General features: G+C 45.0%; 1 protein-coding gene across 1 annotated transcript; it reads right to left on the bottom strand.

The window, feature by feature from the left end:
* Positions 1-3,385: 3,385 nt before the first annotated feature.
* On the bottom strand, positions 3,386-12,189 carry LOC145530991 (trophoblast Kunitz domain protein 1-like). The gene is made up of 5 exons (XM_081552309.1): positions 12,096-12,189; positions 9,536-9,628; positions 8,246-8,317; positions 6,932-7,030; positions 3,386-3,585 (listed from the first exon to the last, which is right to left on the bottom strand). The coding sequence occupies exons 1-5, from the start codon at positions 12,187-12,189 to the stop codon at positions 3,386-3,388; spliced, it is 558 nt and encodes a 185-aa protein (XP_081408435.1).
* Positions 12,190-13,317: the final 1,128 nt, after the last annotated feature.

Below are 13,317 nucleotides of genomic sequence, written 5' to 3' on the forward strand. Positions count from 1 at the left end.
CAAGGTGACAATATACAGCCTTGACATATTCCTTTCCCAATTCGGAACCAGTCTGTTGTTCCATGTCTGGTTCTAACTGTTGCTTCTTGACCTCCATATAGGTTTCGCAGGAGGCAGGTCAGATGGTCTAGTATTCCCATCTCTTTAAGAATTTTCCACAGTTTGTTGTGATCCACACAGTCAAAGGGTTTAGCGTAGTCAATGGAGCAGAAGTAAATATTTCTCTGGAATTCTCTTGCTTTTTCTATGATCCAGTGGATGTTAGCAATTTGATCTCTGGTTCCTCTGCCTTTTCTAAATCCAGCTTGAACATCTGGAAGTTCTCGGTTCATGTACTGTTAAAGCCTGGCTTGAAGGATTTTGAGCATTAGCTTGCCAGTATGTGAAATGAATGCAGTTGGCTGCAAAGTTTGAACGTTCTTTGGTATTGCCCTTCTTTGGGACTGGAATGAAAACTGACCTTTTCCAGTCCTGTGGCTACTGCTGAAATTTGGAATTTTCCCAATTTGCCGAACATATTGAGTGCAACACTTTAACAGCATTAGCTTTTGGATTTGAAAAAGCTCAGCTGGAATTCCATTACCTCCACTAGCTTTGTTTGTAGTGATGCTTCCTAAGGCCCACCTGACCTCACACTCCAGGATGTCTGGCTCTAGGTGAGTGATCACACTATCGTGATTATCTGGTCATTAATAATTTTTTTTGGTACAATTCTTCTGTGTATTCTTACCACCTCTTCTTAATATCCTCTACTTCTGTTAGGTCCATACCATTTCTGTCCTTTATTGTACCCATCTTTGCATGAAATATTTCCTTGGTATCTCTAAGTTAATACTGCTATAAATTAATAGTTATTGATAAAAGTTAAAGAACTTATATATTTGCAGTATTACTATTACTCTTATCTATCTGACATTCATTAAATGGTTACTCTGCCAGTACTTGGACAGACAAAGCATTTAACAAATACAACTCCTTTATTCTCATCATGACTCTATGAGGTTGATAGAGAAAGAGAAGAGCAACCTCTGAGTTCCAAGACCTGAGCTGGTACCACAACGGTCCTTATGTTCTTCTGCTCAACATAAACATTTTACAGAACTTCAACATCAGATGAGGCCATTCCGTGTTTGTGAAAGATCTATAAAAAATAGTACACTGGATAATCATATTTGAGCATTGACAAAAGGGGCTAAATTACAGAAAGCACCGATATGATCAAAGCACCTTCCTATCTTGAATGACTGCTACTTCTTGACGAAGTACAGCTCTCAGAGCCTCTATCAAGCCTTCGCTTCTTAGATTTAAGATTACGATACCCAGTCAGAGAACTACCCCACCTCTTCACAGCCTTCATCCAGAGCAAAGACATCTTCCTAAAACCTTCTACCAAATCACCTAATATCGCCCACATCCTATAAGTTCTTTCTAACATTTTCTTAATAAGACAGCATATTGTTTTCCAGGATGATTCCTGTTCCTTGCTGCAGTGAGTAATAAGCCCAATGAGTTCAACTGGGAACAGGGGTGTTTCTACTGGTCTCTGGCTAGAAGTATTAAGAAGTAAGATTGTTATCCTTGTTTTATAACTGAATAAAGGAAAACTCAGAGATGCTGAGAAATTTGCCCAAGACTCTGAGGAAGTGAGTAACCGCACCAGCACCATCTGTGTTCTCATTTTTTTCATTACTGTGCTTGCTGTGGTCCCCACGCCTCACTTTACTCATCTGTCGTGAAACAGATACTCTCTGTTTTCGCAAGGTGCCTCCGTCCTACATCTTCCCAGAGGCAGAGCTGGAAAACGTCATCAAAGTGGATCTACTTGAGAGACTGGGAAGCCGTCATGTTAGGAAATGAGTACAGCAGCTAAGTGTCATCTCCGTGCCTCCATTTCCTCCCTCGAAGGACTCTTAGGAAGATTATAGAAAAATGCAGGGAAAATGCTAACACAGAGCCTGAGGCACTAAAGGGTAGTTGTCTTTCTGTAACTGAACTAAGAAGCCCCCTCCCCACATGTGACACCAGGGAATCAGATTTCCTAGACAAGTGAACAGCTGAGCCTCATGCCCATTCTCCTTCTGAGAGTCCAGGAGGACAACATGCTCCCAAACTTGACTGAACTTAGAAGAATGAAATAAAAGCTGTCACGTTGAGTGTGTGTCTAGCACGTTTCTGTGTAGCTTGGTGTGGCTACTAAGAGATCAATGATGCTATAATGGGTTTGCTTCCTGTACCTGGTAGGGCACGGTCTCTGGACAGGGAAATGGGAGGTGCCCACTGCTCTGCAGAACAGTGAGAAGGACCACTATTTCCATGGACCTTATTGGTTAAGGTTTGTAGTTGCAAACAACAGGCTCCACTCCAGTTTAATTTTCATATGCATTTATTAAAATATAATCCACAGTGAAGCTACAGAAAGGAAAATGCAACATCATTCTGGGGCTTAGGGGCTTCTTTATCCCAAACTCTTCTGTCAGTATGGATGCTGAAAACTGGATGCTGGAAATTCCACCTTGGCCACCCACAAGGAGAGCAGTGATGGTAGGCAGGGGGATGAAGGTGAGGATGCCATGAGAATGGGGGTGAAAACAAAAATCCTGTGATAAACTGCTCTGTAGTTACTCTGGTCATGAGGAATGTGCTCCTACATTCCTTCCTTCCTTCCTTCCTCAAATACAACTGTCTCTTTGGTGTCAGGAACTGTGCTAAGTGCTTGGGATAAAAGGAAGACATGTTCTCATGGTACTGAGAGCCAACTGGATGAGACAGAAAAGGCATGTAGACCATGGAGGAGAGGAAATAGGCAGGCTCTGCTGTGGAGGGTAGGGGAGAGAAGAACTGCAAGGAGACTGAACAGTTTAGACAGCCACAGCCCAGCCCTACAGGGGTCCTCTTCGGATGTCACATTTTCTGGGAGACGCTCTTGGCGTGTCCTCTGCAAAAAGAAAGGAACTTGGTAAGTGCCATCATTTGTAGCCCCAGACCTGGACACTGGTCATCTTGACAGATCCTAGATTTTCCAAAAAACGTAGAACCAGAGTCCTCATGACCCGAACGGCCTACAAGAAAGAAGTGAACTTTCCAAGCCTAGGTGGGGTGCTCAGGAGCACTGCAGACCTGCCCTGGAGGGTGGCTGAATCAGTGTCCCCAACTGAGAAAGGGGAGCATGTGATCAGGCTGAGATGATCACAAAGAGGCATCAGGACTTGACCTTCTGCCCTTCTCTCCCTGGAGAACTCGCTCAGTGTGTGATCACAGGACACTGCGGCCCCTTCTCCTGGCAGCAGCGAGGAGGAAGACACTGTGCGGGGTGAAGGGTGTGTGGTCCCCTGAGCTCCCCCTCTGTCCCCAGCCCTCCCCCTCCTCCTGTGCCCTGGCCCCTGTCTTACCACAGGGACCCTGCCCCGTGACCGCAGGTCTTCACGCACGCCTCTTCTGTTAGGAAGTTGTTTTTGTTTCCTCCGCAACCGCCATATAAAAACTGTTCACAGTGACCGGTCTTGGCATTGTAGAAGTACCTGGGCCTCGAGGCCTTGCCGTGACCTACTACTTTAGGCTCCAGGCAGAAGGCAGGCCTAGAATCTGCTGGAAGGAGGGGGCAATCATCAGTTATGAGGACGGTCGTCACAGCTCCATACAAAGACAACAACTAGAACCACCAGTTTGTTTGGAATAGAGGATGTTAGGGTTGTGGGGGATGGTCTAATTGAAAAGCCCATTTGAAAACCTCCTTTTTTGGACAGAATTATGAATGTTGCTAGGGGTGACATGATATAGTAATCATGTACAAATGTATATCTCCTCATGAAGTCTTTTAAGAGAATTTGGTATAATGCCTTTGAATAGCCTTAAAACTTCTATAGGATTCCCTGGTGATCCTGTGGTTACGAATCTACCTTCCAATGCATGAGTCCAAGGTTCAATCCCTTGTCAGGGAACTAAAGTCCCAAATGCTGCAGGCACTAAGTCAACAGGCCGTAACTACTCAGCCTGGGACCCACAACTAGTAACCAGCCCACCCAAATAAACACATAAATGCTCAAAAAAGAAAAAAAAAAACAACAAACTCTACGACTCTACAACAACACAAGGACAAAGGTAAAAAATATTCCCTATATGTCAATAATTACTGGGTCTGGATACCTGAGTTTTATAATACTATTAATATTCTCTGTGTTATGTGTACGGGAAAAACTTCCCATCGTTAATAAAAATTGTGAAGGAATCACACTATAATGGAAAAAGGCATGGAGAAAACACAACACTGTGCTTACCTCAGTTACCTCATGGGGATTCTATAAATTGAATATTGATACTATATACTGTGTATATAAGGAGAAATATACATATTGGTTTTTTCATCGTTTTCCTGACACTTTTCCTAAAAATCTTGGTATTTCTTTTGTGTTGAGAACAATAAAGATGTCTTTTGGTATGTGAAGTGGTTGAGTTTGGAAAGACCCTAATGAGCCCAGAATGGGCTCTGATTGCACAGGAAAGGACTGCCTACAGGAGGGTGGGCACCTTCATTCCTGCCCTTCCCCTGGTCTTCTGTCCACTGCTCCTCTCCTTCGCTCAACCTCAGGGAGGGTAATGGAGCTGTCTGTTGAACAGTCTCCAGTGGCTAATGATTTAATGCATCATGACTAGGTAATGAAGCCTCCACAGAAACTTCAGCAGAGCAAGACATTCATGTTATTTGAGAGGCCTGGGATCCACCCAGGGAATAACACAGACACACACCCCATGAGAACAAGCACAGCACCCTGCTCTCTGGGGCCCTGTCTCTGCTCTTTGTGCCCTCGAGGCCGCTCTCTGCACAGCAGCCTCAGGGATTCTGTTATTATTCTGTCCTTTCGCATAGCTCCATCACGACCAATCCCTCAGTGAGTCCCTTTTTCTCTGAGAGTCAAATTCTGATTCTTAAAAAGTCCTACAAGTGTCCTCACGACCTGCTCCCATGGCTTCTATGCCTCATCCCCTTCCACTCCTTTCCCCTCATATAAACCCTCTCATATCCAGCTACCCTGGTCCCTTCTGCTGCTCAGACACAACCAGGCATGTTACTCCTGCAGTTCTGTTCAGTGCCTCCTTATCACAGAGGGTTTCCTTGACCCTGTATAGAAAAAGATCAGCATCCTTTCTCTGCCTCACTCTCTACCTTCAAGAAACTGATAACCTACCATAGGATTTCTCCCCTTAGCTATTTTTAGGTCACCCTCCAAGAAGGCAAATTATTTCGCCATTTTTTTTGATAGCTGTGCCCCCATCCCCAAGAACAGTGCTTTATAGGGACTTACTAACTCCCGTTTTCATTCTCTCCACAAGTGCAAGGTCATCAAATAGAATGGGTATAACTGAATTCCTTTTAGTACAAAATCACCTTGATGATGGGGCACATCAACATAAAGGTCAATCTCCCTCTAACAGTCAGTATCCTGAGAAGATAATAAAATAGTCTGTCCTGGTGATCGTTAACTCTGAAGCCTCTGAACCCAAATATTTATGGATTTTTATGGAGGTTTTCAATAGATAGCCACTTTGACTGAATTAGCAGCCATTGCTGATTGATCTCGATCTCCGAGCCTGCCCCTCTCCCCAGAGGGGCTGACAAGAAAGTGGTGAAATTTCCAACCTCCAAATCAGTGTTTGAGTTTTTTGGCAGACAACCCAGTCCCTGAGGTTTCTTTGGGTTGCTTTCCCGAGGTGGTCTCATGACCTAGCAAAGAAAGTAAATTCCAAGAGTTTCAGGATGCCTGGACCATGAAGGACAAGGATCAAATATGGATCAAATATATGAATAATAAAATAATAGTCAAAAGAGGACAAGTGAAAGGGCCTGGAGACTTGACTCATATTTTCTCAGCCTAGATCCCATGTGTGGTTACACAAGGGCTGTGTTTTTGCGCTCCTGAAGTTGATCTGCTCAATGGTCCCATGTCTTTCTGCTTATTTTAATAATAGAGGTATAAGCATTATTTGAGCCCTCAATATGTTTTCTTGCAAGGATAAAGTTCTTCAGATTAACACATTGGTGGAAAATGGGCAAAACTGGTCATGAAATGTGAACAGATTCTTTATATTCATGACTGGTAAACTGTTCAGAGAGCTCATGTAACATTTTCTCCTGTTCACATGAGGAAATTGCAGATGTCTTGCCCCAGGACACAGGCATGCGGGTGATAGGGTCAGGACAAGTAACTATGGTGTCACAACCCATCAATTACAATACCTGATTCTACCAGGAGTTCGGAAAATACAGCTTACTTGTAAGAGTTTCTGGATGCGGTGTCCTACTTTTATTACTTTTGCATCCCAAGCTTCACCTAAGCCCCCGCATCACAGGGCAGAGTGAGCTTGGGTTAAATCCTGACAGCAAATATGTAGTGTCTCTACCAACACCAGCCAATTCCCCAGATAGCTGCTGGGCGTCCGCCAGTCAATTGACGCCTGATATGAAATCCGTACAGTTCGTGCTGATCCCACAGGTCAAGGGCTCAAGACTGTCCTCACTTTAGTGCCAGTCGTGTGATCCCTTGTTACTTATACTTGTGACCAAACGGTTAAAATGTGGAGGTTCTATGACCCCAGTTCCAAGTTTAATAACTGAGTGGAACTGATGTCAAAACTTAGGAAAACCCTTACTAACTGTTCTCAGATGAATATACATGAAACACTCACAAACAGTGAAATGGAGGAGATGTGCAGGGCAAAGGGGGAGTGGAGGTGTGTGGAGCCTCCAAGCCTCAGCGAGCACAGCACCCTCACATCACATACTTGTGTTCACCACCCAGGAAACTCGCTGAACTTTAATATTTATATATTTTTTGAGGTTTCAAGAAATAGGCTTATTGATTGAATCATTGGCCAGTGGTGACTGACCTGAGTCTCAGGGCCCTTTCCTCTCCCCAGAGGTACAGAAAGTACAAACCTTTATTCTTCTCACTGAGTATTAAGTATTGAGTATTGAGTGTTGGGAACTCTTCTACAGTATGGTTCTCGAGTGGTGCTCCGGAAGTCATCATGTGATCTATGAAGGAAAGTAAATTTCAAGAGTTTCAGGAGGCCTGGTTCATGAAACAGGATAAGGATCACACATGGATAAGATAATAACAGTCAAAAAAAGACAAGGGGAAGAGCCTGGAGACTTTAGCAATATTGTATCAGCCTTGGTCCCACAGCCTACCACACAAGGGCTTTCTTGCTCTCCCTGCAGTTGCTCTCCTCCATGGTTCCACATCTTTTGATTAGTTTTAATAATAGAGGAATAACCATTATTTGATAAAGAAATATTTTTACTTGTCCAAAGCAAGTAGGCAGAGAAATTTTTTTCAGATTAAAATACACCATAGTGGAAAATGGACAAATCTGGCCATGAAATGTGAATAAACTATTTATATTCATGATTCGTCATCTATTCAAAGAATTCACGTAACATGTTTCCCTTGTTCAGATGAGGAAACTGCAGATGACTTGCCCCAGGACACAAGCATGTGGGTAGTAGGGTCAGGAAAAGATACCAAGAGGTCACACCCCATTTGATACACTATCTGGTTCTGCTAGGAACTTGAAAATACAGATAACTGGGAAGTGTTTCTGGGTACAGTGTCCTACTTTCCCTACTCACTTCTCCCCAAGCCTCATGTGAGCCCTCAAATCACAAGGGAAGGCGAGTCTGTGTTTTTTCCTGAAGCAAAATATGTGGTTTCTGTACTAACACCATCCGGTTCCCAGCACCCAGTGGGAGAACCACAGTTAGTTGACTTCTGACACAAAATCTGCGGCGTTTGGGCCGATGCCACAGGTTGAGGCACAGACTGTCCTCTCTTCAGAAGCCAGACATGTGGTCTCGAGTCACTCACGCTTCTGACAAAGTGACGAAAAATGAGAGTTTCCGTGACCCCACCTCCATGCACAATAATCAGTAGAACCGGCGACTGATCTCGGGAAAACCCTTATTGTTCTCAATCAATGTACAGGGTAAAACTCAGAAAGAATGAACTGGAGGAGATCTGTAGGGCAAAGAGGGAGTGGAGATGTGTGAAGCCTCCATGCCCTGGTTAGATGAGCACCCTCCTATAACCTCCTTTTGTTACCATCCCAAAAGCTCTCTGAATGCCAATAGTCTGGATTTTTATTGAGGTTTTACTAAATAGACATATTGATCGAATCATTGGCCAGTGGTGACTGATCTCAATCTCAGTGCCCTCCCTCCCCTTCCCCCATAGAGGCAGAAAGTTCAAACCTTTAATTCCTTTATGGACTGCTTTAATCACTTCACGTGCTACATTGGATCCCGTTTTGGCAATCTTGGCAGCTATGAAAGACAAAAATTCCACAATTTTCTGGAGTCTTAGACCATGAACCAGGACAAGGTTCAAGTATGGATAATAAAAGGATAGTCAAAAGTGGACAAGGGAAAAGGTCTGGAGACTTTGATAATATTATATCAGCCTTGTCCCAGGAGCCAGCCACACGAGGGCTGCGTTTCATGCTTTCCCTGCAATTGCTCCGCTCGGTGGTCCCAGGTCTTTGTGATTTATTATTATAACAGAGGGATAATCATTATTTGACACATAAATATCCTTTCTCGCCCCAAAGTAGTAGGTAGAAATATCTTTTCAAGTGAACATATCCTGGTGGAAAATGAGCAAAATTGGCCATGAAACATGAATAAACTCTTTGTATTTATGACTGGTAATATGTTCAAAGAAACCATGTAACAACAGGTATCTGCTGTTCAGATGAAGAAACTACAGATGAGTTTCCCCAGGACAATGGCATGTGGGTGGCAGGGTCAGGACAAATACTGCCCTGTCACAATCCATTTGATGTACTATCCTAGTCTCCCAGAAACTCTGAAAATACTGATAACTGGTAAGAGCTTCCGGGTACAGTGTGCTACCTTCATTCCTCCCCTGTCCCAGGACTCACCTGAGCTCCCAAAGCACAGGGAGAGTGAGTCTGGGTTTCCCTGACACCAAATCTGTGGTCTCTAGAAACAGCGTGCAATTCCTCCAAACACCCTTTGGGTGTCCAAGAAGACAATTGAATTCTGATAAGAAGTCAGAGGAGTTAGCACAGATTCTGCACGTTGAGGGCTCAAACTGTCCTCAGCTCAGATGATAGCCATGTTGTCCTGATTCACTTATGATTTGACAAAGTGTCCAAAACTGGGAAGTTCCATTACCCCACCTCGGTGTTCAATAACGCAATAGATCTGATGACCAGACTCGGGAAGGCCACTCTCATAGGGATCTCATGTTATCATAAAGGATAAATCTTGGCACAGCAATGTGAGTGAGATGTACAGGGGAAAGTGGAAGTGGAGGTGTGGGGAGCCTCCATGTCCTAGAGAACACAGGACCCTCACATCACCGCCGTGTGTTACCACCCCAAATGCTCCCTGAATGCCCATATTTATGGATTCTTATTGAGGTTTCATTAAACAGGCATGTTGATTGAATCATTGGCTCATGGTGACTGTTCTCAATCTGTGTCCTCTCCTCTCCCCAGAAATGCAGGAAGTTCAAACCTTTAGCCACACCATGGATGATATTTTTAATCATCTTGGATGCTATTTTTGGTGAACGCTTCTCAGGTCCCCGTCTATGGCTTGTCTCCAGACCTATGAAAGATAGTAAATTCAGAAAGTTTCAGGAGACCTGGGCCATGAACCAAGGCAAGGATTGAATATGGAGAATAAAAGAATAGTCAACAGTGGACAAGGCAGGAAACAAATATGTATAATAAAATAATAGTCAAAGGGGACAAGGGAAAGGGCCTGGAGACTTTACTAATACTGTGTCAGCCTTGGTCCCACGGCTGTGTTTCTTGTTTTCTCTGCAGTTGCCCTGCTCACTCATCCCAGGTCTTTCTGGTTATTTTTCATAAAGAAAGGAATACTCATTATTTGACACCCCAATATTCTTTCTTGCCCAGGACCAATAGGTAGACAAATTATTTTCAGATTAACACATCTCGGTTAAAAATGCACAAAGTTCACTACCTGCAAAGAGTTGAAATGTGTTTCACCTCTTTATATTCATGACTGGTAATCTATTCAAACCAGTCAATCCTAAAGGAAATCAACCCTGAATATTCACAGGAAAGGCTGATGCTGAAGCTGAAGCTCCAATACTGTGGCCACCTGATGCAAAGAGCTGATTCACTGGAAAAGACCCTGATGCTGGGAAAGATTGAGGGCAGGAGGAGAAGGGGATGGCAGAGGATGAGATGGTCGGATGGCATCACTGACTCAATGGACATGGGTTTGAGCAAGCTCCGGGAGTTGGTGAAGGACAGGGAAGCCTGGCATGCTGCAGTCCATGGGGTCGCAAAGAGTTGGACACAACTGAGCAACTGAAGGAAAACAACAAATCTGTTCAAAACCCCATGTAACATGTATCCCCTGTTCAGATGAGAAAATTGCAGATGAGTTGCCCAGGAAACATGGCATGTGGGTGGCAGGGCCAGAAGAAGATACTACCATGTACAACACATTGGATACACTGCCTGATTCTGCCAGGAACTCTGAAGATACAGAAAACTGAGAACAGTTTCAGGGTGCCATGTGTACTTTCATTTCTCCCCACTTTTGGAGCATCACTTCAGCCCCGAGACCATAGCCGAGAGTGAGTCTAGGTTTCCCTGACACCAAATATGTGGTGCCTCTACCAATAGCAACCAATTCCCAAACAGCCGCTGGGTGCCCAACAAGAAATTCACTTCTGTTTCATATCCATGGAGTTACTGCAGATTCTGCAGACTCTCCTCGGTTCAGATGCCAGCCATGAGGTCCTGAGTCACTCGTGCTTGTGACCAAATGGCTAAAATCGGGGCCTCTATGACCCCACCTTCAAATTCAACTACTAAATAGAACTGGCAGCTGAACCTAGGAAAAACCTTGCTTGCTATTCCCAGGTTAATATACAAAATAAAACTCAAGGCAGCACAAAGGAGGAGATGTGCAGGCAAAGGGGAAGTGGACGTGTGCCCAGCTCCATGCTCTAATGAGCCCAGTACTTTCACAGCATCTTCCTGTGTCCACCATCGTGCAAGCTCTCCGAACCCAGTAGTTATGTACTTCTTTCCAGGGTTCAGTAAACAGGCATATTTGTTGGATTATCTGCCATTGGTGATTGATCTCACTCTCAGTTCCCTCCCCTGTCCTCAGAGGTGCTGGAGTGAGAGGTGGTGGAAACTGTACCCTTTAAATGGGTGTTTGAGGTTTCTTGGAGACCAGCCCCATCTTGAAGGTATCTTGAGTCACCTTTTAGTTACTCATCTCATAACCTATAAAGTCAGCAAATTCCAAGAGTTTTAGGAGGCCTTGGCCATGTCATGAGAAGGATCAAATATGGATTTTTTTATTACTACACTATAGTGAGGTTCAGGGACAAGGCAGGGACCAGGAATAGAGAGTCTCACAAATGGGGTTCCTAAACTGATAAATTTAGGTGGTTAGGAACCCCATTTGTGAGACTCTCTATTCCTGGTCCCTGCCTTGTCCCTGAACCTCACTATAGTATAGTAATAAAAAGATCCATATTTGATCCTTCTCATGACATGGCTAAGGCCTCCTAAAACTCTTATATTTAGGTGGGATGTATATATATATATATATATATATACATATATTTAATATATTTCCTCATGAGAGTCATAATGTCAGCAGAGTTCAAAGCTTGCAACTTCAGTCTTCCCTGGTGGTCCAGTAGTTAAGAATCCACCTGCCAATGCAGGGAACAAGGGTTGATCCCTGGTTTGGGAAGATTCCACATGCCTCATTGCAACTAAGCAGGTGAACCACAACTACTGAGCCCAGATGCCTCAAGCCCCTGCTCTGCATCAAGAGAAGCCAGCACAATGAGAAGCCCACACACGGCAACCAGAGTAGCCCTCGTAACTAGACAATGTCATCGCATAGCCAGTAAGCCCAAGGCAGAAAACCTAAACAAACCAAAATCCTGCCTAACGTGACAGGAGAAATCCAGAAAGGGTTGGCAGCACCCATCCCACACCTGCCCCGCCCACTTCCATGGACTTCCATCATTTCCCTCCAGTCTGTACAGGAGAGGTGAGTCCGGACCTACCTTGGTCCTGGGCATGGTGTTCATACACCGGGGTGCTGTCCACCAGGATAACCAGGAGGAAGAGAAGGGCTGCGGAGAGGCAGAGCCGGCTCATCCTCGTGGCCTTGCAGGAGGGCTCCTGAGGATGCTGAGGACGATCGGACTGACCTTTTAATATTCTGGCTGAGAGGTGGGATCAGGTGATGAGGAGGGAGTGGGCAAGGGGAGGAGCTGGATCAGTCCTGTTTATTGTGTAATCTCCCTACAAAACTGTGCCTCTGGCTTTCTCTGCACGGGCCTAAAGTCTAGTAAAAGTACCTGACTCTACCTGTGGGTCTCCTGTAAACACAGATAGTGATTCTAATATGTTCACTCAGGGAGTGTCCCAGGACCTAGAGCACTGCATGGCACACGATGGACGGTCAGTGAGCGGATGAGACAAATCACAGGACCTATAAGTGATCAGCAGTGTGTTAGCGCACGTCCTCCTTTCAGCCTCCACACATGTCATCTCACCTGGACCTCAATGCCCTGACCCCCCTCACCTAGCTCAGATGACAGGTGTGACACAGGTCACCTTCCTGCAATGACTGTCACAGCTTCTCCACTGGATGGACGCCTGCTCTTTACCAGACACTGGTCCAGGCAGGAATTTGCTTGGGGAAGCTGATGTCCTCCTGGGCTGTGACCCTCCATTGTGTTCACTGTGGTCACAGCATGAGCACTGGAATCATGGAATATTGAGGGAATATTGATGCCATCACTATAAAGAAATATCAATTCGGTCTTCTTCCTATTCTTGGCACAGAGCTCCTAACACTGCTGGAGTTTCCTGAGAGATGAGAGAAACAAGGAGACTTTTGTCATGCGAGGGAGGGGGCTAGTAAACTCTCAGCCTAAACCAAGGGTGGAGTGTGTTGTCAGGGTAACCGACACTTTGGGGGAGCGGGAATTTTCATTTCCACCTTTCCTCTTTCCCTGCCCGCACGCCTCAGAGAGGGGAGAGGGGTGGAGGGTGAATCCATCACAAATGCCTAAAGACTGAATGAATCATGATTTGTGATGAAGCCTCCGCAGAAACCTCAACAGAGCAAGTCATCTATGATCTAAAAAACTGAGGTCTACCCAAGGAACAACACAGGTACACACTGCACCGTGGCTCACTGGACCACTGCAGCCGCCCGCCCAGGGGCCTCTGTCTCTGCCCTTCACCCCCGAGAGGCCACGCTCCACTCTGCAGACT

This window comes from Giraffa tippelskirchi, chromosome 13 (assembly GCF_054371585.1).
Source record: "Giraffa tippelskirchi isolate mGirTip1 chromosome 13, T2T-mGirTip1v1.2.pri, whole genome shotgun sequence".
Classification (NCBI taxonomy): domain Eukaryota; kingdom Metazoa; phylum Chordata; class Mammalia; order Artiodactyla; family Giraffidae; genus Giraffa; species Giraffa tippelskirchi.

Coding starts and splice junctions, on each gene's coding strand:
- LOC145530991 (XM_081552309.1), bottom strand. CDS start 12,189: ATGAGCCGGCTCTGCCTCTCCGCAGCCCTTCTCTTCCTCCTGGTTATC. Junction 7,031..8,245: donor AGTCCATAAAGGAATTAAAG/GTTTGAACTTTC, acceptor TTTCCTTCATAG/ATCACATGATGACTTCCGGA. Junction 3,586..6,931: donor ACTCAGTGAGAAGAATAAAG/GTTTGTACTTTC, acceptor CCCTCCTTCCAG/CAGATTCTAGGCCTGCCTTC.